Below are 27,500 nucleotides of genomic sequence, written 5' to 3'. Positions count from 1 at the left end.
GAGATAAGCTATTTACAACGCACTTAAAACGTCATACTTGTGGAATACAGCTTCCTGATAACACTACTGGACGTTGCCACGGCTGTCATACAAGTTGTTCCCTAGAGGAAAACAACCTTATGTATCACGTTTAGTTAGGGCTTTCAATAGTGATCAGTGTGAATCATTACAAGGCTGTATTGGAAAACAGTCCAAAGTTACGCTCAGTTAGTTGTGTTCTACTCCTTCTTATGCCATACCAATAAGACCTGTTATGCCTTACAACCTGTCAAACCCTAATAAAATGTATCGTGAAATATGAATAATGGTTCAACTAATTAGCTCCTTGCCTCTTTCCCCAGATGTTTATGATGACCTCGTGGCAGATTATTTTATGGAAGAAAATCAAGTAAGAAGTCATATTATCCATTTTATTCTTTCTTATGCCGATAAGACTGATAGGCAAGGACGGGCAAAAGGCATATCTCAAAATATTTGAAATGATATACCCGTTTTTACCGTATTTCCAAATAAAAGCTTTGAAAGCCTTTTCTAACAGCATCTCAAGCTAACTACCGTAGAATGACTGTAGAGTAATATGATTTCTAAAACCTCTCGTGAGGGATCGAGCAACAATGATGTACATGCCGGAATACAATTCCAGGCGTCTTGAAAATAGTCGTATAATTGTCAATCCTTTCAACATCTTTAGGGGTGCATATGGAAGTGGGAGAGACTTTCACAACAAGATGTTCAGCATGCCAACGAGCTTCGCTGTCTCAATCATTTTAACATTGTACCAATATGGAAACAAGACTTCTTCAGTTCATTTCGCTGGATAGTAAGTATCCAACATTGGTGATGATATCCTGTGGGGACATCATCATCATCGTCATCATCATCATCAAAATAATAATAATAATAATAATAATAATAATAATAATAATAATATCTTTCTTTACGCTCGGATTTAGAGTAGCTTGGTGTAGCTAGTATCTGCGAGCATTTGACCTGTCAACAATGATATACCACACAGGACAGACCGCAACACCGGGAACTCCATGCCCTACTCCTTGCACATGGTGTATGGGTTCTCTTACGTCCCAGAGGGTTATGAAAATCGAGGGGTTGTGAAAAGGGGTCTACGGTTTTTTGTCTCCATCCCGGCGAGAAGACAAGAGAGTCTAACCATTTGCAGAAGTCATTACAAAGGCAGCATATAGCCAAAGAGTGTGAACAGACCGGTTCCAAAGGCCTTCAAGTTGACAAACTATCGGATGTAAGCCAGCAGTAATTCATAAAACAGTAAGCCTAATTTCACTGACAACAAAAAAAAACTTACTGTAATGCAGAACGGAACCATGACAGGCCGTTTTTTAACCGATGATCTGTTTGTCAGGGCTCACGTCCAAGCTGTCCCTACGGCAATCTCAAAGAGTACGTTCTTCAAAGACAGTGCAAAAAGGAAAGCATAGAAATGTTTTTGTCCCAAGTGGCTTCTGCATTTGATTACCTTCACAATAAACACATTGTGCATGGGGCTCTTCGAGCTGAGTACGTCAATGTCGTATCACCAAACCAGGTAAGTTGGTCACTTTTGTAGTCATCATTACGACAAATTTTGATTGAATAAATGATTTTTAAAAATGAGTGCTATTCCCCCGTAAAAATATAAACAGAACTATAACTGGAACATCAAAATGAACCCTCGACCGTCGGAATATATGACATATTTTGGCGCACCTAACTTGCTTAAGGCAGCTCTGGTGCGTCCAAACGTAAGGCCAGAAATTGAAGGAGGCGATGCTCGTTCGATCGTGATCTCAAATGAAATTGTTCAGTAAAGGTTTATCAAGATAAAATGACTGACAATGGTTCTTTGCAGGTTCAAGTTGGTAGACTGGGACGCTCCATAAGACTTTCAACGAGGGCTTATGAAGGCACTAGTACATCGTGTGTTGCACAAGTTGCCATGCCACCTGATGCCAGTAGATGGTGAGATATGAGCTGCCTAGAAAAATGGGAAAGAAAGAAAGGGACGGGAACTAAGGGAAGAGAGCTTCAAGGCGCTGTTACACTGTGAAATGCCTCGTGCAACTTGTCTCGCAATGTTGTGGCGACATTATGGTGGGACAAGTTGCAAGTTGCAAGAAACATTTCACAGTGTAACATACCCTGCAACGGCCAACTTGGGAGACAAGTTGCACGAAAAGTAGAACTTAATTCTACTTTCGGCAACGGCTCTTGCAACTTGTCTCTCAACGATTTTGGCTGTTGCAGGGTATGTTACACTGTGAAATGTTTCGTGCAACTTGTCCCACCATAATGTTGCCAAAACATTGCGAGACAAATTTCACGAAACATTTCACCGTGTAATAGCGCCTTAAGGAAACGGTGAAAAACATCTTCGAATGACGTTTAACCGTTACTAATTTGACACACTGTCTCCATTTCTGAAGGGACGCCACTCAGGCCAGGCATGGCCATATAAGGATCGTGACAGTCACAAGTTTTCGCTCTGTTCCAAAACGACTTTCCCTAAATCCTCGAATTATCCCTTTTTTTTCATTACCAAAATTTCAAAATTAAGCTATGATCTAGATTCAGCGAAGGTGCCACATGAAAGGCCCATTTCTCATTTTTACGTAGCGTACGCGTTGCGCAGAATCATCCTGAACATGACGAAGATTGATGAAGTAAAACAAATTGCGTGTACCTCTTAGAAAACATTGCTGAAAAAAATCACACAGAAGACGCCGTTTTTCAACAGGAGTGCACCAGAGGTTATCCTGGATGGATATTACTCGCATGCCAGTGATGTGTGGGCATTTGGTATTCTGGCCTGGGAACTCTATGCATCGTACCAATATGGTCAAGAAGAACAACAATTTTGCAGACCTTACCACGAGCTTGACAATGACAAGGTAAAGCTTATTATGGCGGAAGCCTCTCCTCAGTTTTTATCTAGCACACGGAGTGGGAAGGTTTCACTCAAGGGCCCACAATGTTGAAAACGGATACTTTTGTTGAAGCATCCACAGTCCTTGGAGGAAAAAAAGACCAACTAGTAAGTCATGGCTAACAAGCGAAAAGTAGCTTACCTTATCTGCAGCGTCCTCCTCCAAAGTACCTTAGTAAAAACGGGTGATAAATGATTCCTGATTGATCGCCACTGAAGTAACTGTAAAAACCCACGAGTATTGAATTCTTCAACGGGCAAAAAGCCACTGTGTAAACCCGACATAGTTGGAAACAACACTGCGACTACAGATATCTGGCATTCGCCGCCGTATTTATTTTGCAACACAATACTTTTTCGTGGGCTTGGTAACCACGTCCAAAAAAAAAAGGAATCGCAGCCTTGCCTTAATTTTCTTGAGAAGTTCTTCTAGTATTAGTTAGCAAGCTTCTTACCAATCATTAATACAAGAATCTGAATGACTTTTACTAAGGTGATCCACCAACATGAACTAACTGTTTATGATCATCATCTTTCTTACAGATTCTGCCTTATCAGAGAGACAACGGTCCACTCAACAAGCCCAAATGCTGTCCTGATTGGATCTACATCCTCATGCATCAGTGTTGGGCTTTCGATTCAAAGCAGAGACCTCCGTTCCTCGCTATTTTAGATTGTCTCACGAGCAGGTATTTCTATGTAGAGTTACATTTTTTACTCAAAGGTCACTGGGTTGTTGCACGTTCAGTAGGCCGTCCGCAGAGATACAATAAAAAAATTATCGTGTAATATTGCTTAAAAAGGAAAAAAATGTTATTTAAATGTCGAGTTGTTCGAGCGCTGGAGCACTAACTGGGGACACTTTTAGCTGAAATCAACAAATTAAAGCAAATCAAATCAAATGCTGGTTTCTGAGGAGCGTGGAAAACCGGAGTACCCGGGAAAAAACCTCCCGGAGCAGAGTAAATAACCAACAAACTCAACCTACATATAACGCCGAGTCTTCGGTGCTGAACCCAGGCCACATTGGTGGAAAGCCAGTACTCTCGCCAATACGACAGTCCTGCCCCTCTAAGTTACTCAATCCAATAAGTTACTTATTTTGAGAAAATTTGAGGAATTTCACAAATTTCCACAGTTGCTGTTTACAGGATAATGGAGCATTACGAGAAGTAACTTAGGCACAAGGGACCATATGCTCCTGAATCCCGCTTTTCTCATATTTTGAGAAAATATCTTGTATTCTCTGAAGCAGTAGTTCTTCAAATTTTGCTCGGTGGATTCCTAGGTACGATTTAGAAAAACCTAATGACGTCATACGAGATGCTTTGATATCAAACCTTCCCTTTAATCAAAATTGCGAATGGTAGAGATTCATCAAGCTCAAGGGATCTCGCTCTATAGTTAGTTAATTTGATGTAAATGGTAGCTTAAGGATAAGGCGTTAAACAATGATCACTGGTATTTTCGAGCACTGGCTATGAGTTTGCTAAGTTATTTTGCTTGCCACATGTGTATGAACGGTTGAAATACAATTCTGATCAGGGAGGTGACGATTTATTTCGACAACGCGATTTGGTCAGGGCAAAAAATGATCAGGGCCTCGCATGGGTTTAAAGTGCAATACGCTGGAATAGATTGCTCACTGCGTTAATCTGTTCTTTTGGTTAAAAGGGAACCGATGAAGTCTTGGATTATGAAGCTTTGGTTGAGAAGACACAATGAAGACGAATGGCCGGATCTTTCTGTCTCTCAAGAGACTGACGCGCCTCACGTGTTAGATGAAGATAGCCACCCCTCTGAAGTAAACATGGAGAGAATGTGTTCTGAAGAGTTCTTTGCTCAACACCAGTATACGTATGTAGAGAGATCAGATGTTTATTGCCCCAAGGAACAAATTGAAAAATTCGTAAATCCTTCATATAGCCCACCATACGAAAACAGCAGCGAAGCAAGAGTATTAGATAATTCGTGCCCTGTGACAGGCCTCGCGAGTCCGTGCGAAACTAGAAATCAAACAAGTGATCTTCTCTATGCAAGCATTGACTTTGAAAAGAGGATCAAGGAGAACCAGAACGCTATGTACGCAAATGAGAGTTTTTCCAAGGACGAACCTCAATATGCTGAGATAAGAAAATTTGGCGTTAACCTCTCACGCAGGGGGTTGAATCGAAACAAAGGTGGTGCTTATCACACACCTGGCTACGAATGCAACAACCATAAATGGGAAAGAGCTAGACACGCTCCACACGCAGCGAACAAGGCTTCAGATGCAGATGGAAACTGTGAAATTCACGTCGACAAAGAGGAAGCTTTCGCCACCAAAAATAGAGATTGCGAACTGAATGAAATACACTACAAAAGTGCTCAAGAAGTTCGGATAGGAACAGGGGAAACACTGAGTTTTCAGCTTAAGAAAAAGGCAAAAAGGGAACCCGAAATTGAGAAAGATATTCACGATTGTGCTATTGCAAACTCGGGCTATTCACAGATTGAAATTTTGAATGGAAACGGGTACTCGGGGTATGCGACCCTCGAAGAAGCATGTAACGTAGAGCCAAACTCCTTCCAAGAGGGAAATTTAGGAACGACATCCTCGCAGGGTGATGCTGGTACAACAACAGAAAGTGGAAATTCCGATATTGAGACTACGCAAACGAACAAGATGGATGTGGATCGCCCCCCAGTTCATTACCAACAACCAAGAAATATTCCCAAAGATACTGAATGCCAAAGAAATGGAGAGCCCGCACGTGATCGAACCCCTCCTTTAAGAAGAAAGAACGCGATGAGAAGGAAAAAGCGACAGAATTCCCAGTACAAGAGGGAAGCTAAATGCAAACCTGATGATAAGGAAAACGTTTGCGAGAATAAAACATCACCGCATGAATCACAGAGAAAACATGTATATGAAAGTGAAACAGTGCTGATGGAGGATGAAAGGGACGAATCCCCTCTCCAGGAACAAGCAACAACAAGGGAAAGACACAACTCTGTATTGAAGAGGCAGTTGACAAGTATTGTGGTCGACCTCAGTTTGTAAGACTTTGAATGCGCATTCGCATAAGCTTCATCAAAGCCTCAGGTTGCTATGACCTCTAAGTATTCAGGGCATTTACAACGGAAGTGTCTTAAACGCCATCGAAAACATGCAGTATTTAAGCTTTGTTTGCACAGTGCCCAAATTGAGCCATCAACAATACCTCAAAAAAGATTCACGTACTCTGGCCATTGAACATTGATGAAGAACCCAGTAGCAATGGATTTATCTTGAGAAATACGACAGAAGAGAGAGTGTATGACATGTTGCACCTTAGCCCATTGATCCCCGGGAGTGAGACTTTCTGATTTTACTCTAACGGCCAGAAGATTTTACTCGTCAACTGAAGGCATCCTAGGGCGTGTGAGGTGTCAATGGATTAAGCAGTCAAAAACCATGTTCCCTCCATTAAGAAACAATAGAACATTTTACAGTTGTAGCTAAGTTACGTGGCCTAAAAATGGAAGCGAGGATGCCGGTGAACCTGCTTTGATACAAACCTTTGTGCTTTTGTAATGTTAATGAAGACTAATTAGAATTACAACAAAACAATTTACATGATAAAAGCAGTGAGGTCTGTATCAATACAAGGTCACCGGAGGCCTCGCAGCCATTCATACGGTAGGTCACTGAGCAAACAACTGTAAAATGGCGTATTTCTTGCCAAGATATTTCGCGATCATATTGGTTTCAGAGTAGTTACTTAAGGTTCATAAATTGCAACCAATACGACAATCAGACACGGATTGCTTCCACTCTGATTTCAAGTCTAATAAATAGAAGATACAAAGTTACCATTCACCACCTTGATGTTTCATTGCTACTGCCTAGTATCTTACTCATCAGCGTTCATTTCTGTTAGTAAAATGTAAATAGCTGTCAGGTATAAGGCCCCCATTATCACGCCTCCACACTAGCAGGAATGTCAAGACTTTGGGTCTTAAGTTGCATTCATTTATTTAAACTCTATTTATTTAAACTCTTTATTCAAACTAGAGGAGTGTCAAAACCAATACAGCTTTAAAGTCGCTTAATCATGTACATAAAAGAATTTCCATATTTTTGTTGAGTAATGCGGTGGCCTAAACTTAAAATTTGCGTGTGTCAGTCGTTATTTGCCTTTGCCAGCACGAGTTTGCTCACTTTTAAAGTTAAAACCTTTTGAGTGCAAAGAGTGTTCAGCATGTAAATTCTCCTAAATATAAAAAAAAACCGACCGAGTCAGATAGGTATTGGGAATGAATATAATTATTGGTTGAAGAGGTGTGATCTTGATATAACACCAAATTCTCATAAGCAACCGACAAAGAATTTATGGTATTAGTTGGGAGAATGAACGTTTCGAGCTTGAGGATGAAAGCGTTAAAAACATTTCCAATAGGTCATGTGTTGGCCTTGGCAATTGCCGACGGTGAGTGTTTGCATTTGGGCCGCAGTTTATAGGTGCAATCAAAGTGAGCTAAGCAAATAACAGTTTCGAAATTGATATTGTAGCACCCTACAAATTTGTACACTTTGAAGACTTACAGAGCGTTTTTATATAGCACAATGCTCTAGACATTTTATATGCACATTATGAATTCATTTCGAATTAAATTCGCTTTGAGTCGGTGGGCTGTGGTGATCGCACAACACTTGGCTACAGGCTCAGACACTGACAAAAAAATATAATCAGAAAACGTCGGTTGTATAGCACCGACTTAACACAATATTGTTCGTGTACATGTATCCAATAACAATAAAATGATACGCCAAGCGTAAATCATCTCTTCAAGTCCCGTTTTTAATCTCTGCATCACGCTGTCACGGTTATTTGACACATAGGACAAGGTGTCACACTACAGTATGTTAGGAAATGACAAGATTCGAAACCCTCGAATTTATGTACCAGTCAATTCGAAGTGTGCCCATCCCCCCATCTTCCCTCCCCCCCCCCCCCCCAAGGACAAATGTATGTCGCTCAGTTTCCGACAGCGACGTGAACCCTTGACAAAACGCCGACACGAGACATTTTAAAATTTCGACAAGCGACAAGCGACTGGGACCTAATCTGTTTTCATGCAACGAGAAGGGAGAGTACCGCGATCCTCTTCCTGATTTTCTTGGTAATTGACCTCGCAAACAGTAGTCGATGACCCGAACCACAATCACAAACAAATACTGCTTTGTAAGCAAATCATGATACACTGTTATGTCAGTTGTAATTGACCTAATTCAGTAAAACATATCATCATCGTTGGCGCTAGCTGGCTATTTCGAGTTGCATCATGCTTATACCTTCAAACCGAGTTACCGTTACAACAAACTAAGGAGTACAAAACTCAAATATTTAAGTGCAGGGCTCGTGGTCTGGGAAAGTTAAGGCGCTGTATGGGTGTCAAGTTGAACAAAGGCTCTTTTTCAACTCCTTTAAAACCAGAGGTTTAAAGATATTACTCATGATACAGTGATCATGCCCAGACATGAAGGATTGTTTCAGCGTGCTCTTAATTTTGCTGCAAAAGCTCCTGCTGTGGACCTTACCGGGGAAGGGCTGTGAGCATATTCAGTCGGAGAAACAATGAAATAATAAATTGATGCTTATTCTTAAATCCTACCCTGTTTGGTTACTTAGATCGATAAATTTCAAATCACTTCAAAATGATTTGTAAGATGTTGTAAAATAGGCATGTGGAAGCATTAGCAAGTATTGTGCATCGAAGACGGAGGGGAGAGGGCAAGGGCTTAGTACTAAGAGGGAGGAGGTAATTTTGTTAGTTACCCCCAAATCGCATATGACGAAATCCCTAAAAAAATTGTGCCAAAACCAATCAAGAGACCCGGCTTAAATGATCAAATTAGTGTTATTTTCAATTCGATTCTCTTTCCGTAATGAAAAACAGAAGTCTTTACTGAAAGGTAACGAATAAAATCGAAATGTGAAGAATATTTTCATGGATATCCATTTGTTACGCTTGTTACTTGTAATGTGTGCAATGCGCTACATTGTAATACGAAATCAAGCAAACTGACATAAAAACAAACAGCTTACCATAGCTAGAAAAACAGGACTCATTTAAACGTACTAGCACTGGTTTAATCCATGAATTCGAGATCAATTTCCTGGTATAACATTAAAATCCGTCAAAGCAATTCAGAGGGGTTTTCTCGTATTTAAAGTGAGATACTACTCCTTCTACATTATCAAAGCCATACTACTCCTTCTACATTATCAAAGCCATCAAGACAACCGATACAAGAAATCGTTGTTAGTAACAATGATACAGAGAGCCCACAGCCTCTCCTCGACTATTGATCTGTTCAATACAGAGTGCAATGAAATTAAAACTATCTTTCAAAAGCTACAGTACCCAAGTGAGCTTATAGAAAATACCATCAAAAATTTCCAAAAATCTCTTAGCAATGGTTTTACCACCACTCGTGATGTTCAACTGTAGCTCGATCAGAATAGTGTGCCATTTATCGACCAAAAATCTGCTGATTCTGGTAAACACCAACTTTGCCACCTCAACAAGAAATTAACTGCGGATTTGCAACCAGTCTTCACTAGCCAAAAACTGGAAAATGTTCTCAAGATCCAAGAACAAAAACCGCCTTTGGTCAACCAACAACTTGTTATATATTATTATAAATGTGGTTCGTGCGATGCGGACTATGTTGGTCACACTGCGCGCCACCTTCACCAGCGTAAAAAAGAACATCAATATTCTGCGATTGGCAAACATCGATGGGAAGAACATGGTTTACAAAACAAAATCCCAGATCAATGCTTCACAACTCTGAAAAAATGCGAAACAAAGTTTGACTGTCTCATATATGAGATGATGTTCGTCAAAGAAAAATCTCCATCACTCAACACACAAACTGATAGGTAGAACAATCGTGACTGTCACTTAACCGTCACTGAACCATTTCTTGATTTAATTTATTCAACAATTTTTGTACTTATATGCGGCTTATAACTTATTCTTTCACTTGACAATGACATCTCGGCGATATCGAAACGTTGTGCGAACCTTTTAGCGTTTATCTTTTTGATTAATAAAGTGAGATAGATTTAATAAAGCTTGAAAACTACCTGTACATGCGATGTGTGCAATGCGCTGCATTGCAATACGAAATGAAGCAAATTGAGCCAAAGACAAGCAGCTTATAACTGGAAAAACAGCACTTATTTAAACTTACAAGAGCTAGTTTACGTCATCAATTCGAGATCAATTTCCTGTTATGAGATCACATCCACCAAGGCAATATTAATTCAGAAGGGTTTTCCCGTAATTAAAGTGAAACAGATTTAATAAAGGTTGGAAAAACTACCTCTAGTTAAATAAGCCTGTTCCTTTGTGGCTACAGGGGTTGACATGGCTTTGCCAAATGGTGAGTACGACTGTTCATTTTCTGAGTAATGTGCATCCTTGCTTGGACGAATATTGAAACGTAATGTGACTGGTGGAGGGTTGTTTATTATGAAAGTGGTGGAATTTAGCTGATCTTTGATTACGAGGAAGTTGTTTAAGCGCTAAAGTCAGCCAATGGTGCATGGCCCGTTTGCGAAGTCCTTCGTCCCCAGTGTTTTGGAAGCTTAGGATAGATAGATGTTTAGCGATTCTAGAATACATTTCAATATTATGATCAACAATTATTTCCGTGTTCTCGTTGAGGGACAGGACTTACTCTTGGACACCTGACAGCTTCCTATTATTATAGAACCCTTTTCACATTTAACTGGCCTCATGAATTAATAAGGTTCTATAAACTGAGCTGTTTAAGAACGAGATGCTTCCGTGAAGCATACACTGGGTTGCCTGTGGTACGTATTACAGAAAATCAGAAGGCACTGAATTGGGTGGTATTGAAGTACAGCATTCCAGTATCTGAAGAATAACAAATAAAAGAGAGGCGAGAAACATTGGCTTCTGGGCTGACATGTTGATAATTTTCAAGTTCCCTCACAACTTCTCTTCACTACAAGTTTAAGTGTGCCCTCTGAGCATCTGAGAGTTTTGTAATACTAAAGTTCACTGCATTTAATTCCTCTCCGCCGGGGTTAGTATCTGGATGGGAGACCAAAACAACATACCCCTCACAAAACAGAAGCATCGGACCGAAAATACGATTAACGCTAACAAATGCGAACTCAGCAAGGTACAGATTTTGTTAGCTTGCTTTATGCAAAACAAATATTGATTCAAAAGTAAATAACTATTGATACACAGTGTTTAGAAAGAGCAGAAGGAAGTTTCCGGGACTGTCGATTGAGAATAAAATATTTACGACATGAAAACAACATTAATTTTGAACCGTGAATATAGAATATAAAAAGTTACGATCAGGGACAAACATTTTGGGAGATTTTTGCTACGTTAAAATAAATCGCAAAATCGAAAGTGAAACTGCTTATTGTCCACGTATTAAACACGAAGACGCACTATATAGGGAGTTGCTTCACGCTCCGCTTTTGTTCGAATTCTAGAAGCACAAATGATTATCCAAGAGATCAACAGGCAGCAACAAACAGACGGAACCGTGAAAAGACATTTCCAGTGCCAGAAAATGGGATGGAGATTAAAAAACAAGAACGATGGATAACATCTCATGACATTTTATTGACAAATTGCCATAAGGAGCGTTATAGCGCACAAATTAACACAGAACTCTGTGTGCGGCTAAACTTGGGCTACTACGTTGGTGTAAGCCTCGCACCAAACGAGATTGAAAAAATGAATCATCCGTATCTGACTAAGGCACCACGCCTATAATAGCGCGTCTTCGTATTCAAATACACTTTGAGGGCTATTGTTTTTTCAAAGTCCTACAGTGTAGTTTAACAGGAAAAAGGTTGTGAGACGGGGCCTTCGGTTTATAGTCCTTATCCGAGAATAGTTGAAAATCTAACCATTTGCGGATGTAATTACAAACGCAGCACTTTATTTTAAGACCCTGAGAGTTAGTCCGACCGGAATCGTACTCGCGACCTCCCGCTTGGGAGCCCGGCCTTCAACCAACTGAGCCACCGGTGCCAGTTATGTAATCAGTTTTGTTACTTACAGTTTGTTACAGTAATCATATTACTTCAATCTCTTATACATTTGGGTAAAGTGTTTCATCAGTTGTATTAAGTCTCATTTAAACGGTTTCGATATTTGCTTTAACCTTCATTCTTAACCCGGGCAATAGGCTAGTTTCGTATTCTAACGGTTGGACTGGATCTAGCATGAAATAGAGACTAATGCGGGTAAATTAATTTGCATTTAAAAAGATTTGCCGGCATTACCCTCCATTTCATGCTAGATCCAGTCCAGTCGTGAGAATTCGCAAATGGTCTATTGTTGGGTGCGTTCAAAGGGTAAAAAATGTTGAAGACCGACTGTCTTTTAAATTTCATTTAACATCGATTCCACGTGTCTTTTGCCTAGAAAATTTGGATGGAGCTGAAGTCGTTCAGTTGAACACTTCATCCAACATTTCCAGCCGTATTAGGCCAAAATCAGGACGAGAGGGTCTCAGACTGGTTTCTTGTTCTTGGTTCCGCGCATCAAAGTGTAGGCTCAATTCTTGGTGCAATAATCGAATCCGCCAGCCGGAAAAATTTGTTTTTGCTTTCAACATTTGTCCAACTTCCGTTCAACTTTTGTTGAACGAATGTTGAAACCGTTTAAATGTATGAGCTTAAAAACTCTACTAATTTATTACGCAATCAGAATCAATTATGGTCCTCTCCAGTCGAATTGTTTTATTCTGAACTAAAGGGGAAACATCTTTTGCACAAAGCTTGCTTCATGCAACGACAAGGGAGAGTACCGCGATCCTCTTCCTGTTTTTCTTTGTAATTGACCTTGCAAACAGTAGTTGATGACCCGAACCACAATAGAGGCCAATACCCAACAATACCCAACTGAGCTTATAGAAAATACCATCAAAAATTTCCAAAAATCTCTTAGCAATGGCTCTACCACCACTCGTGATGTTCAAGATTCCTAGATCAGGATAGTGTTGCCATTTATCAACCAAAAATCTGCTGATTCTGTTAAACACCAACTTTGCCATCTCAACAAGAAATTAACTGCGGATTTGCAACCAGTCTTCACTAGCCAAAAACTTGAAAATGTTTTCAAGATCCAAGGACAAAAACCCGCCTTTGGTCAACCAACAACTTGTTATATATTATTATAAATGAGGTTCGTGCGATGCGGTAAAAGGTAAAGTTACTGCTTACGAGCCAGAAGGCCCATCAGGCCGGCGCTTATCTCCGGTTTCAGTAGCATTAAGCGACTAGGAGTATTTATACTCCCCCCCTGGTTGGGATGCTAGTCCATCGCAGGGTTACCCCCAGCATTACGCCGGTACCCAATTATACACCTGGGTGGAGAGAGTCACAGTGAGAGTAAAGTGTCTTGCCCAAGAACACAACGCAATGTCCCTGGCCAGGCCCCGAACCCGGACCACTCGATCCGGAGTCGAGCGCACTAACCATGAGGCCACCGCGCCTCCCGTGCGATGCGGACTTCGTAAAAAAAGAACATCAATATTCTGCGATTGGCAAACATCGATGGGAAGAACATGGTTTACAAAACAAAATCCCAGATCAATGCTTCACAATTCTGAAAAAATGCGATACAAAGTTTGACTGTCTCATATATGAGATGATGTTCATCAAAGAAAAATCTCCATTACTCAAAACACAAGCTGACTCGGTAGAACAATCGTGACTGTCACTTAACCGTCACTGAACCATTTCTTGATTTAATTTATTCAACAATTTTTGTACTTATATGCGGCTTATAATTTATTCTTTCACTTGAAAATGACATCTCGACGATGTCGAAACGTTGTGCGAACCTTTTAGCGTTTATCTTTTTGATTAGATTTAATAAAGCTTGAAAACTACCTGTACATGCTATGTGTGCAATGCGCTGCGTTGCAATACGAAATGAACCAAATTGAGCCAACGACAAGCAGTTTATAACTAGAAAAACAGCACTTCTTTAAACTTACAAGCGCTAGTTTGCGTGATCAATTCGAGATCAATTTCCTGATATGAGATCACATCCACCAAGGCAATATTGAGGGGTTTTCCCGGAAAAGTGAAATAGATTTAATAAAGGTTGAAAAACTACCTCTAGTTAAATAAGCCTGTTGCTTTGTGGCTACAGGGGTTAACATGGCTTTGCAAAGATATGGTAAGTACGACTGTTCATTTTCTGAGTAATATTCATGCTTGCTTGGACAAATATTAAAACGTAATGTGACTGGCGGAGGGTTGTTTATTATGAAAGTGGTGGAATTTAGCTGATCTTTGATTACGAGGAAGTTGTTTAAGCACTAAAGTCAGCCAATCTAATCTCCTAGTTCTCGGGTGCATGGCCCGTTTGCGAAGTCCTTCGTCCTCAGTGTTTTGGAAGCTTAGGATAGACAGATGTTTAGCAATTCTCGAATACATTTCAATATTATGATCAACAATTATTTCCGTGTTCTCGTTGAGGAACGGGACTTATTCTTGGACACCTGACAGCTTCCTATTATTATAGAAGCCTTTTCACATTTAACTGGCCTCATTAATTAATAAGGTTCTATAAACTGAGCTGTTTAAGAACGAGATGCTTCCGTGAAGCATACACTAGGTTGCCTGTGGTACGTGTTACAGAAAATCAGAAGGCACTGAATTGGGTGGTATTGAAGTACAGCATTCCAGTATCTGAAGAATAACAAATAAAAGAGAGGCGAGAAACATTGGCTTCTGGGCTGACATGTTGATAATTTTCAAGTTCCCTCACAACTTCTCTTCACTACAAGTTTAAGTGTGCCCTCTGAGCATCTGAGAGTTTTGTAATACTAAAGTTCACTGCATTTAATTCCTCTCCGCCGGGGTTAGTATCTGGATGGGAGACCAAAACAACATACCCCTCACAAAACAGAAGCATCGGACCGAAAATACGATTAACGCTAACAAATGCGAACTCAGCAAGGTACAGATTTTGTTAGCTTGCTTTATGCAAAACAAATATTGATTCAAAAGTAAATAACTATTGATACACAGTGTTTAGAAAGAGCAGAAGGAAGTTTCCGGGACTGTCGATTGAGAATAAAATATTTACGACATGAAAACAACATTAATTTTGAACCGTGAATATAGAATATAAAAAGTTACGATCAGCGACAAACATTTTGGGAGATTTTTGCTACGTTAAAATAAATCGCAAAATCGAAAGTGAAACTGCTTATTGTCCACGTATTAAACACGAAGACGCACTATATAAGGAATTGCTTCACGCTCCGCTTTTGTTCGAATTCATAGAGGCACAAATGAAAATGGGATGGAGATTAAAAAACAAGAACGATGGATAACATCTCATGACATTTTACTGACAAATTGCCATAAGGAGCGTTATAGCGTACAAATTAACACAGAACTCTGTGTGCGGCTAAACTTGGGCTAGTACGTTGGTGTAAGCCTCGCACCAAACGAGATTGAAAAAATGAATCATCCGTATCTGACTAAGGCACCACGCCTATAATAGCGCGTCTTCGTATTCAAATACGACACAAAGTTTGACTGTCTCATATATGAGATGATGCTCATCAAAGAAAAATCTCCATCAAAAACACACAAAGTGACTCGGTAGAACAATCGTGACTGTCACTTAACCGTCACTGAACCATTTCCTGATTTAATTTATTCAACAATTTTTGTACTTATATGCGGCTTATAATTTATTCTTTCACTTGAAAATGACATCTCGACGATGTCGAAACGTTGTGCGAACCTTTTAGCGTTTATCTTTTTGATTAATAAAGTGAGATAGATTTAATAAAGCTTGAAAACTACCTGTACATGGAATGTGTGCAATGCGCTGCATTGCAATACGAAATGAAGCACATTGAGCCAAAGACAAGCAGCTTATAACTAGAAAAACAGCACTTATTTAAACTTACAAGCGCTAGTTACATCATCAATTCGAGATCAAATTCCTGGTATGAGATCACATCCACCAAGGCAATATTAATTCAGAGAGGTTTTCCCGTAAAAGTGAAATAGATTTAATAAAGGTTGGAAAAACTACCTTTAGTTAAATAAGCCTGTTCCTTTGTGGCTACAGGGGTTGACATGGCTTTGCCAACTGGTAAGTACGACTGTTCATTTTCTGAGTAATGTGCATGCTTGCTTGGACGAATATTGAAACGTAATGTGACTGGCGGCGGGTTGTGGTGGAATTTAGCTGATCTTTGATTACGAGGAAGTTGTTTAAGCACTAAAGTCAGCCAATGTAATCCCTCGGGTGCATGGCCCGTTTGCGAAGTCCTTCGTCCTCAGTGTTTTGGAAGCTTAGCATAGACAGATGTTTAGCGATTCTCGAATGCATTTCAATATTATGATCAACAATTATTATCTCGTTGAAGGACAGGACTTACTCTTGTACACCGTACACCTGCAGACATTGTTTTTTCTGTGGCCTCATTCATCCATTAATAAGGCCTATAAACTGAGCTGTTTAAGAATAAGGAAATATCATCAATACATGCCAGTGATAGTGAACGTAGTGAACAAACACTTACTGCTCACTTTCGAAAACTCCAGCGAAATTAACATTTGAAGTGAAATATATGTCTTAAGGTCTGCCCGAGATAAGGTATAACACTATCAGTATCAACCACAGACTTATAACAAAATATACAAATCCTCTTATTCGACTCTTTTATAAGGAAAATTCTACCAGAGAGAAAGGCATTCAATTCAATTCTTGTTCTAGGGCTCCCAATATTTAAGTTTGCGCAAGTGCCTATAAAAAGGGAGAATTGCGAAAATTAGCGAGCAGCATTCTTACACACGAGTTGAAACATGAAACATCACGAAGATATCGAAACTAGAAAAATCACGGGGGAAACGTTCATGCATGAGAAACCGTCGATTTCCGTGATCCTAAGGGGAATGAAATTACCTTTCATGCGGTTACTTTCTGTTACTTTTTGATCCACTGAAAGTTTAGCGCATAAAATGACAGCCACGAGGAGTCATTCCTCTGCAAAACGCCTACGATGTCTATCAACGCCGTTTGTGTTTTTTTCCCGTTGGAATGGTATAGGATTCAACTCTGGTTTGCTTGGGGCAATGGTCGATTGCTTCCTGAAACAAACCGGAGATCCTAGAATAGAGACTTTAAAATCTAGGACGGCGTACGTCGCCGACGAAAACGTCACCTCAGAATATCACTTTGCGTTACCATAATCTTTCGTGAATACATACGGCCAACTCATTCGCGTCGTACAATTCGGGAGGAGTATCCTGTAAAACAAATATAATGTGGTGGCTATGGTCCAGAGTACTGCACAAAAATGATCTGAAATGCGTGCCACACGTGCAGCACGACTTTTTCTCTTTTAACCAATTATACTCTTGTTTTGTGGTATTCCTATTGACGTGGCCGTCAACGTTCCTGAAACTTCCTGATATCCAGTGTCAAATTTTTAACCGTTAATAGGCGTAGTCATACTTTAAAAATCTCGACTCCTTTGATTTTCAGGTTCAATAGAGACATTGGATTCCATAGTTTCATCAGAGTGCACCACCACTTCAGGTATGTAATTGAACTTTTCAAAGGAAAGTAGGCAGGCAAGATGGAGACCAACCATTCCGACAGGAAATTGAAACATTAGTAAACATATATAATGGCCGACAATACGACGCGTCGCTGTCTGATTGGGAAATACCCAGCGTGGCTTAGAGCAGTTCTCAAGTGAGTGTCGTAAAACCAAAACCAAAGTTATTACTATGGCTAATCAAAAAGGTCGGAGACAATCCAGTAAACCAATCAAAACTCGAAGTAATTACAAGTAGCCCACACAAAGCCCGGGAAAATTTGCACACGCAAGCCACGATTGGTTTGGGTCTCATTTCCGATTGGTTGAAAAAATGCCGCGAGAACTTTGAACCAATCACTGAGTGAAGTAGTCATAAACCAAAGTAATTCACTAATTACTTTCGACACTCAATTGAAAACCACTCTAAAAAGACAATACCCGTTAATACACCAATTTCGGTATATTAAAATGCAGTCTTAAACAAAAGGCATGCCTTTTGTTTTGGACTGTTTAATATATTGAAATTGGTCTATTAAGCTGAGTTTTTCTATTGCTGAAAGGGAGAAGTAATCCTCGCACAGATCACTTCTATGCCTTTAACCCGCACTTAAAATACATTTAAACACACTTCTTTGCCGTCCATTCCCAAAAACAACTATTTCTCCAGTTATCGTTGTTCCTCACAGCAGTTTTGGTTCAGACAAATGGAGTTTTATGGACTTTCATTAATTAATTAATGATATCGAATTTCATGGACTTAATTAATGATATTTACCAAGGAAGCTCCACTCTCTCGAAAGTGAAATTGGAATGGGAAATGTTGGTTTTTGAGGAGAGGGGAAACCGGAGAACCCGGAGAAAAACCTCGACAAACGTAACTCACATATGGCCACGAGTCCGGAATCGACCCTGGGCCACATTGGTGGGAGGCGGTAAGCTGTGTAGCAAATTTCATATGGAAATCCATGATCACAAGGAACAAAATATTTAATTTCACCACGAAAACCTCAATAACCAATATGGTCCCTTATTCTCCCTACATAGCCAACAAATCAAATCCTCTCACTATATCTGAGTCTGGAGAGGACAGACAAGATGAGGAATTCCCGCCCCAAGATGCTAATACTCCGTGGCAAGTCGTTAGTCTTCAGCCAGGATCCTACTGCGTCTTCAAACAATTCCAACTTCAGAGGGAAGGAAGAAGTTTCCAATGTGATCCCAAACCAAGCAAAGGAATTATTGCACAGAAAGGTACCACGATAAGATATTTCTAGTTCTTTTTTTAACGGTGTAAAGATCACTGTCCAGGACGAAATTTTGCGCGATAGTCATTAAATTCTTCTGTCAAAGAGATCAGTTTTAACGACAAATGGCCCCTATCACTACACCAGCATTCTGCAAAGCACTAATCCGAGGCATCTTTTTTTCGTTTTTAATTAAGCTTTGTTATTCTAAACAACGATTTTAGGGTGCGATGATTGTCAGTGGACCATTATGGCATTCTTCAAAAACCCAGAAAAATTCATCCAGAAGATGGACACGGCTGGCGACTTGTGCAAAGAAGGCCACGAACAATTTATTCTCATTAAAATTCTTCCACATCTAGAAGAATCATGGGGTAGATGCTCCACGAAAAACGAACGCGTTTACAAGCAGCTGGCCAAACTAAGCCACAGTGTTAGCGGTGGTCAAGTCGTGAGACATTCCCTACAACTGCTTCTTCATCTTATCTGCAAAGATAATTTTGAAAGGGGCTATGGAAGTCTACTAGAACTGGAAGGAATCATGAGGTCGTCCATTTTTTCCGACAAAGGGGTATTTAGGAGAGATGGACAATCCGAAAGAACCCTTAAACTCCATGTGTATAGCCGCATTCTGTCGTTGCTCTTAAAGCCCGAAGTTCTGCAAGATGAGCTGCTCGTGACAGAACAGGAAAACGATCTGAAAAGGATTGTGGAAGAACTACAAAGACATCAAAAGCAACTAAAATACAAAAAGAAGGATATCCTTCGTTATTCCATAGAATTTATTATCATGCTATTTTCGCATTCCAGTCTCTCAAAGCCTATCAATAGTTTGCCAACAGGTGGAAGAACGGAGAGTTTCCTGGAGGAATGCCAAGAGTTCTGTGGAAATCCGAGAAAAGAGAGCAAGGATTTAACTCTTCTTGAAATACTGAGAAAAAAGAAGAAAAATTTACCGTGGGATGAGCTGCACAGCATTTTGTACCATCTGCATGGAAAGGTTCGTAGACTTACAAATTGATAATCATTGTCTGAGTTATCATGCCATACCGTGCCTTTTAGCCCTTATGGCAAGCTAGTACGCCTCGTTATAAGAAGAAATTATCACACAACAATACGTAGCAGACGCAAGCTGTTCCTGACTGATTTCAAAACTGAACAATCAGCGCAACGTGATCCACTAGGGCTCTTTTGTCAAGGGTTGTAACTAACTGCTGCACAGCGGCAAAGGATTCTTTATTCGAATCTTTGGGTACGGACTCCGGATCAAGAATACGGCTTTTCAAAGGAATGCAAACGGGTTCTTTAAGCAAACATTTTATTTATCCTGAAATCCAAAACACCGTTTTTATAATTTGGCGGAATATGGGAATAACATTTTCAAAAAAAAAAAAAAAAAAAATTCACGCTGTCTGCAAGAATTTGCATTCACAGGTGCTAAGCATGCAAGCGCGCTCTCGATCCAAAGTTCGGTCCAAAATTGCTCTCGTCATAGTGCACCGCCAAAAACTGAAGGATTGGGATGAGCGATGATCCCCGATTGGCCCATTTACAGAGCTACACAACTCAAGAAAGCAGAAACGACTCTTCATATGAGCACGGTCACAAAATGACTTCCATTTTCTGTACGCATAGTTGAAACACGAACTGTTAATTGTTAACAGTTGTTTGATTTCAAAGGCATGATGTAGTTTATTCTCTGGTCATAGGTCCATACTGAGCGTCCTAGTCCAAAAATGGATACTGAAAGACGAGCAATGATACTGATCAGACTGATTGTGGAAGCTTTTCTTGAGGGAGGTGGTGGAGAAGAATGGCAGTTTTGCTTGGCCTTATCATTACTCCTCGTCGAGATCGCAAAAAACAATATCACGAAAGGTGATACAGTAAAAATTGCTCTGACATCTATTGATACAGAATATGAGTATTTGGTTTTGCTTCGGATGGCAAAGCATAGTTCAAACGGTGGTCTTATCTCGAAACTCCAACGAAAAGGTGTGATGTTCCAAATCGACCATGACATGAGGGTCCCCAATAGGGTTCTTCAATCCCGCCATCGCGACCAAAACTTTTCCTTCATCCCGAAATCCCGAACGTTTTTATCGGCCAATCCTGATCCCGGTAATGACGACACAGTATGATGTCCAAACCTCCACGTCCGATATATCAATAGTCACACATGGCTACGAGGCTTTAAGGTTAAATTATTTGAATATTGTTTCTTTTAGAAATTTCCTTTAAGCTTGAGACTTGTGAACAGATATGAGCCGTAAAATTTCACGACAAAGCCTCGTAGCCATGCCTGAATATTGATAAATAGAACTCAGGCTATTACATCTACAGTTGATTTAGAATACGCTTTGTTCGTCTTTTCCACCAACCTTCATGATCCAATAGACCTTTCTCCAAAATGGCGGCCGAGAATTCAAATAAGTTAAAGTAAAAAACTAATACCAGAAATAGAAAGAGAACCTTTACTTTAGTAACTCTGCAAAGTTTCGGCATATCAGGAGTAATATCAGCTACGAAAATGTAAGTTGAAAAATGAGAAATTTACAGAAGTTTGTATGATTGGGGGTATGGCTTGTACCCCCAGTCATATATAAAAAAACTTTAAATTTGCCAAATTTCCACTTACATTTTGTCAGTTGATATAACACCTTATACGCTGAAACTTTGCAGGGTTACTAAAGTAAAGGTGCTCTTTCTATTTCTGCTCTTTTCCATTTTTTCACTCATTCAAATCCACTGCCGGCATTTTGGAGAAGGGTCTATTGACGTTAATTGAAGTATTCGCAATCACAGTTTCAGTGAAACCGAAATGATGTCATTCATTGAACATCAACCCACAATTAAATTCAAGGCTGAAATTTCAGACATAGAAACGAGGCATTTCTGGATACAAATATTTACAAAGGCGAACAGTTCAAGAGCAATCCAGTCATTGATGTGCGCACGCACTTCAACCCTACTGAAACACTTCAATACACGCACTTCTCGTGCTCACATACGAGGAGTCAAAAAAGGCTTAATGAAAAGCTAGGATCTGAGACTTCTCAGAACATATTATAGAACTTTTGAAGAACTCATCCAATATTTCAAAACACGCCAATGTAAATGAAGTTCGCCCGAGAATCTTGTTGTTCAATGGACCCCATCAGAAGTGCATGATTTCAAAAGCCACAGGAAAGCAAACGAATCTTGCCTTTCGTTACACCACTGACCACCCGGCAGTAACAAGCTTAAAACAAATCCTTATGAAAGACTGGCAAACAAGAGAGCGACAACCATTGCTCAAAGAAATGTACAAAACCCCGCCCCTCATATGTTACAAAGGAGGACGGTCAATCAAAGATATACTCTTGAGAGTCAAATTACAAAACTGAAAGGCTAAACACGCGCTAGTGTGCAGTGTAGGCCTCACTCACTAACTGCCGTACACTTAAATTTCCGGTCGTTTCCGTCTTTGCCCAGGGCGAAAGTTTAATTTATTTTAAATTATTGGCCGCCAGAAAGCTGGGATCTCGGGGCTTCAAAGTGACGATTTCACGCAACCCGCTTCGTAATAACGCTAAATCCCGCGTCCGGTCTATAAATGCAATCCCGAATCCTGAGGCCATATTTCTTTAGAATCCCGAATTCCGGGCTCCAAAAAAGCCAAATCCCGGATCCCGAAAACCCTATTGGGGACCCTCCGACACGTAAACTTCCAGTCAAAAAGAGAACCAGATACTACACTAAGATGAAGGAAACAGAATTTAAGATGTCTTCTCGAAGCAACAGCTGAGAGTTCTCGTGTACACCTTCGGTTCAATGAAAAGGAGAGAGAACGCATTTTCAGTGAGCTAACTAGAACTGTTTTGCTTTTGTCAACAGAGATGAGGCAGGAGGCAGCTGGTACTTTAGTTTGCCTTCTTATAGATAAGAAGGTACGGAAGAGGCCCGAATGCAGAGTGGTAGTAGAGAAAAGAGCTTCAGAGCTTCTCTTTAGCTCTGATCCGGAGATCAGGAAGTTGATGATCCACTTCCTGTCCCACAACCAGCACGAAGCGCAAGCACTTCCAATAGAGCGGCATATCGAACACCTATCCTCGATTTACAAAACAAAAACCCTGGAAATAAACAAGACGATGGTAAGCCAAAGCGCCGAGTGCTTTATCTGCACGGGAATGTTTCAATGGAAAAAGGTAAATCTAGTGGAGCTAAATTGCTGTGTCAAGAAAGCTGTTGTTGAGATTCTTCTTCATATAGCATTTGACACAAAGAAGGAAAGTAAAGACTACTGCTACTCTAAAAGGGGGTAGTGTAGCGCTTTTTTGCGTCACCTTACCTCCAAAGCGCATCACAATAGGCCACTTCGGAAAAAAAAACCATAATACTCTTTGTTTGTTCCCCCAAATTTTGCATAAGCATTGTTTCCAGTTTCTCTTGGGACTTACAATGGTCCCAAGAGAAAACAAAAACAATGCTTATGCAAAATTTAGGTGGACAAACAAAGAGAATTATGGTATTTTGCCCAATGGCTTATAGACCTATTCATAAATGGCGGTCAAGAAATTATTCTTTTGTCTTTGTGCTAATCATCCTAACTAGCCTCACTTTGAAACAAATTATTTTGAATTTTGCTCGTGTTTTCGAGGATAGTTAGGATGATTAGCATAAAGACAAAAGAATAATTACTTAGCCGCCATTTATGAGTACGGTCTATACCTTCGGGAGAACGTATTGACTGGTCTATTTTAGACGCAATTTTCTGCTCTATCTGCGTTAATTCAGTATTAATACTTCCTCTTCCCAAAGTCTCAGTATGAACTAAAATAGTGCTCGGACGAGGGGCATGATTGACTCGAGGAGGAGGGAAGGGGGGAAAGGTATTGCGCCTCTTGTAAGTATCAAGAAACCTTTTTTTTTTTCTTACCACTTGCATAAACCATACCCAGCCTCTCCCACCCTACCAAACGCTTTGACATATCAAGTGCAGATGCAACGTCTATTTAAAGGCTTTGAGGTCACGAATCCTTTCCTTGGAAAAAACTCATGTCGTTGGCCATTAATTTGACGGAAGGCATTTGCAAATCAATATTTCCCATTGATTGACGATGTACCATGTTACCAGGTGGCCATCAAAGTGACAACAACTATCTCCTGGCAGACAATCCAGATCTATTTTAGGAGCAGTTTTCTGTTCTATCTGCGTTCATTCAGTATATTTCCTCTTTGGAAGGTCTCAGTATGAACTAAAAAGTGCCACATATGCTAGGGCGGGGGAGATGATTAAGACGAGGAGAGGGGAGGGGGGGAGTTTGGTGTGGGAAAAGGGTAACAATTATAGCACCTCTTAAGTATCAAGAAACCCTTGTTTTTCTTAACACTTGCATAAACCACACCTAGCCCCTCCTACCCTACCAAACATTTTCACGTCTAAAGTACAGATGAAGGTGTTAAGGTCACTGATCTCTCCCTTGGAAAACCGTTTATACTTATGAATTTCCCATTGATTGATGCATTTTTCCAGGTGGCCGTCAAAGTTTTGAACGTCAAGAAAAATCATCTTCTGGCAGACAATCCAGATTTCGAGGCAAGAAGGCGACTGATTAACGAAGCTGACAACATGAGACGACTAAGTGAATCTCAGCATCCGAATTTTCCTGTCCTCCTTGGTTTCGACACTATAAATATGCCCTTCCATATCATCACTGCGTTTGAAAAATGGGGTAACCTCCAGCATTTACTTCATCTCCGCCGAGATAAGGAACCGTATGTTCAGCCGGTTGATCTTCTCAAGATGCTTGTTGGCATTTGCCGTGCCCTCTCGCACATAGAAGCCCTGGGACTGGTGCACCGTTGTGTCAACGCGGGAAACATTCTTGTGGGAGACAACTTTGTGTGCAAATTAAGTGGATTGCACTCCTTGCGTCCTCTTACTTTTGAACAAAGAGAGCAAGGTATTGCCTTAAAACACATATTAATTTAATTTGACCAGTCCTATATGATCCAATTGGGAGAATATCACTTCCTGTTTACCAATTTCTACTTCCACTCGAAAGCTCACCCATTGACTCATAGACCGGAATGAGATTAAACGATTTTACTCTGTCTAACGCCAGACAGGAGGCAGTGTGGCCCAGTGGTTAGGGCGCTTGCCTTGAGATCCGGAGATCCCGGGTTCCAGACCCGCTCTGACACTCGTTGAATTTGATCCTAGTAGTTCCTGGTTCAACTTCTCGGCTGCACTTGTAAATAGCCAACTGGTTTGCCTCCGGCCAGTTGGGATTCTTAACAGTTGTAGTTGTTGTGTTCTGTTGTTTCGTTTATTAATTGACCCTGAAAAGCCCCTATGGGGAGAGGTCAATTATGTATGTATGTATGTATGTATGTATGTATGTATGTATGTATGTATGTATGTATGTATGTATGTATGTAGGTATGGACGATTTTCTCGCCAATGGGGGTCCTATTCCATCAAATACCGAAAATGCCATGATTAGGTCTCAGACTAATATTCTAAGTGCTAATAGACGAATGAGAGAAGTCATCCTCGCACTTATCTGGACAATTTAAACAATTGTATCTAAAAGACACATCTGAAAAATTCAGGTGGCTTCGACGGGATTGGAACCCATGACCTCTGCGATGCCGTTGCAATGCTCTACGAACTGAGCTATGAAGTCACATAGTTGGGAGCAAGTCAATTTTTGATGAGCTCATTTGTTTCGTTCAGGAATTACTAATAGTTAAGGGGGTTAAACTTTAATTCTTGCTGTAACACAATAATAATGATATGAAAAAAAATAGTATAAGGTCCAAAAAGGAGATGGCTTTCGACATATACTAAAAAATATCCACTGGGAGTTCATGTTTGTTCATAAGAAATAAGGATCGTTGATTCATTTTTCCGTCACTCTTCCAGCAAACTTGTTATATGAGGGTTATACTTCACTTTTAAGTGAAAGGATTCCCCAGTATATTGGAAAGCCTACAAATGAGGATCTTCCAGTGAGATGGCAAGCACCAGAGTGCTTGACTAATCATCGCTTCTCTACTGCTTCCGACGTTTGGGCCTTTGGAGTTGTAATGTATGAAGTGCTTACCTACGGCTGCACTCCATACCGGCACCTTTCGGAGGACGAAGAGGTTTCTCACCAAGTAAGTATTCGATTTGGATCCAGTTCAAGTTTAAAAAAAAGGGAATAACGTTGCACGAGAAATAAGTCAAAGTTTGGCGTTTGAAATCCAGTCCCAGTCCATTCTCAAAGAGCATTTTTATAATTATTCAACCTCACGTGAAATGCATATTTGTGCTTACTCCAGGGAATTTGAGGTCATTTCAAAGTAAACTTTCTTTGAACAACTAGGATCTGGAATATACATTCAAACAAAACCTCGCTGACATTATGGCATGAATACTTGTTTGCGTACATTCCACATACATTCTTAACTTTAATACCGTAAAGTTACCTGTGCCTTTGCTTATCGAGCATAATGGTTGTTGGAGCCCACGCATAGAATGTTAGGTAGGTATTAACAAGGGAAATAGCCTCCGATGTTATTGCATTCTGCTAACTGTAGAGGATTGCACACGATTCGCCCTTAAAGAATATGGCACACTCAATCTCACCAATCGCCCTTTCAAGATTCCAATTTACCCGAAATATAAACGGCGCTGAAGCAAGTAATGCTTAAAATATTAGCTGAAAACTCAACTATAAAAATCGCTTACGTGCTGACGTGAAACAGTGTGTTTAACTTCCATTTTACTTAAAAGTTGTCGGGTTTTCCTGAAGTGAACTTAAAATTTAAGTTAAAAAAGCGAAATAGCCTTTCAAAACGCGGTACGACGGAAGGGCTTGTGGAACTCGAAACGTAGTGAACTTGGACTAGTTGAACTTGAGTGGAGAGAGAACTTTCTGGTAACGAGGACGACATTTGCAACAAGGCTTGTGTGCAGACTACAAGGCATCTCTGGCCTGGTTTATCAGGCAATCGACAACACACAAGAGCTGCTTTCTCATAACGATCCAATCAAATAAGAAATGTAAAGGACTGCTTGCAATTCCAGTTTTTTGAGACAAAAATAGAGCTCTCACCTCAAAATAGTATACTTCTAATCTCTGTACACCGACGTGGCCTCCTTTCGTATACTGAGCCACGGTTACAACAATAATGGATCACAAACTTAATAGATTGCTTGCACGGAATAGCTGCTAACACACCCTTTCACCTTCTTTTTTTACAAGATTATAGACCTTAAACAAATTGTACCCCAGGAGAGTTGCCTCGAAAAGAGCGAGTATGAGCTGATAAAAAAGTGCTGCAAATGGGAATGCGCACTTAGACCCAGATTTACTGACATCACTAATGAGCTTGACCAAATTATCCAGCACTCAGGTAATTGAGGATTAATATTTTGCTTTTCTGAAGTATCTGTGCTTTCCTGCCTTGGGAAAACACAAGGAAGCATTGAGCACACTCAAACAATGAAAAACCTCCTGAACATGTTTTACAGGTCGTAGAGAGTTTGACAGCCATGCCACGCTGAGGTGGCCCAGGGAGCCTAAGCACGCGAAGTTTTTGAGGCGACAAGGCAGAAACAACTGTCCAAAGCTGCCTCAACTTTGGTCATACATGCGCATGCCAAGTTGGCAGTTGAACCGCGCTGTCACTGTTAACAATTTTTTCCTTGCCATATAAAATCCACGAT

General features: G+C 40.3%; 3 protein-coding genes across 9 annotated transcripts in view; all 3 read left to right on the top strand.

Moving 5' to 3' along the window:
* LOC138022849 (uncharacterized) overlaps window positions 1-6,103 on the top strand; it is a 27,907-nt gene extending 21,804 nt beyond the window's left edge. For all 5 annotated transcript variants that reach the window (XM_068869833.1, XM_068869831.1, XM_068869834.1 and 2 more), the window contains 7 exons: window positions 342-388; window positions 692-820; window positions 1,379-1,561; window positions 1,865-1,974; window positions 2,750-2,903; window positions 3,482-3,627; window positions 4,613-6,103. In XM_068869833.1, coding sequence (XP_068725934.1) covers window positions 342-388; window positions 692-820; window positions 1,379-1,561; window positions 1,865-1,974; window positions 2,750-2,903; window positions 3,482-3,627; window positions 4,613-5,981 — 2,138 coding nt within the window. In that variant the 3' untranslated portion in view covers window positions 5,982-6,103. The remainder of the gene's footprint in view (window positions 1-341; window positions 389-691; window positions 821-1,378; window positions 1,562-1,864; window positions 1,975-2,749; window positions 2,904-3,481; window positions 3,628-4,612) is intronic.
* Window positions 1-7,716, top strand: part of LOC138022848 (uncharacterized) — an 84,117-nt gene extending 76,401 nt beyond the window's left edge. The window contains exon 20 of the transcript XR_011126652.1: window positions 6,094-7,716. The gene's annotated coding sequence lies outside the window, so the exon portion shown is untranslated. The remainder of the gene's footprint in view (window positions 1-6,093) is intronic.
* A 2,519-nt stretch (window positions 7,717-10,235) lies between these two features.
* The window catches only part of LOC138024545 (uncharacterized), a 29,074-nt gene continuing 11,809 nt past the window's right edge, over window positions 10,236-27,500 (top strand). Inside the window, exons 1-9 of one of the 3 annotated variants that reach the window (XM_068871769.1) lie at window positions 10,236-10,355; window positions 17,498-17,551; window positions 18,600-18,806; window positions 19,024-19,799; window positions 20,509-20,677; window positions 22,676-22,986; window positions 24,315-24,744; window positions 25,710-25,945; window positions 27,037-27,187. In XM_068871769.1, coding sequence (XP_068727870.1) covers window positions 10,340-10,355; window positions 17,498-17,551; window positions 18,600-18,806; window positions 19,024-19,799; window positions 20,509-20,677; window positions 22,676-22,986; window positions 24,315-24,744; window positions 25,710-25,945; window positions 27,037-27,187 — 2,350 coding nt within the window. In that variant the 5' untranslated portion in view covers window positions 10,236-10,339. Of the gene's footprint in view, window positions 10,356-14,077; window positions 14,159-15,972; window positions 16,100-17,497; window positions 17,552-18,599; window positions 18,807-19,023; window positions 19,800-20,508; window positions 20,678-22,675; window positions 22,987-24,314; window positions 24,745-25,709; window positions 25,946-27,036; window positions 27,188-27,500 lie in introns of those variants that run through there. The other 2 variants (XM_068871767.1, XM_068871770.1) reach the window with 2 other exon arrangements.

The sequence above is a fragment of the Montipora capricornis genome, chromosome 11 (genome assembly GCF_036669925.1).
Source record: "Montipora capricornis isolate CH-2021 chromosome 11, ASM3666992v2, whole genome shotgun sequence".
Classification (NCBI taxonomy): domain Eukaryota; kingdom Metazoa; phylum Cnidaria; class Anthozoa; order Scleractinia; family Acroporidae; genus Montipora; species Montipora capricornis.
This window is presented reverse-complemented; position numbering and strand designations above follow the sequence as displayed.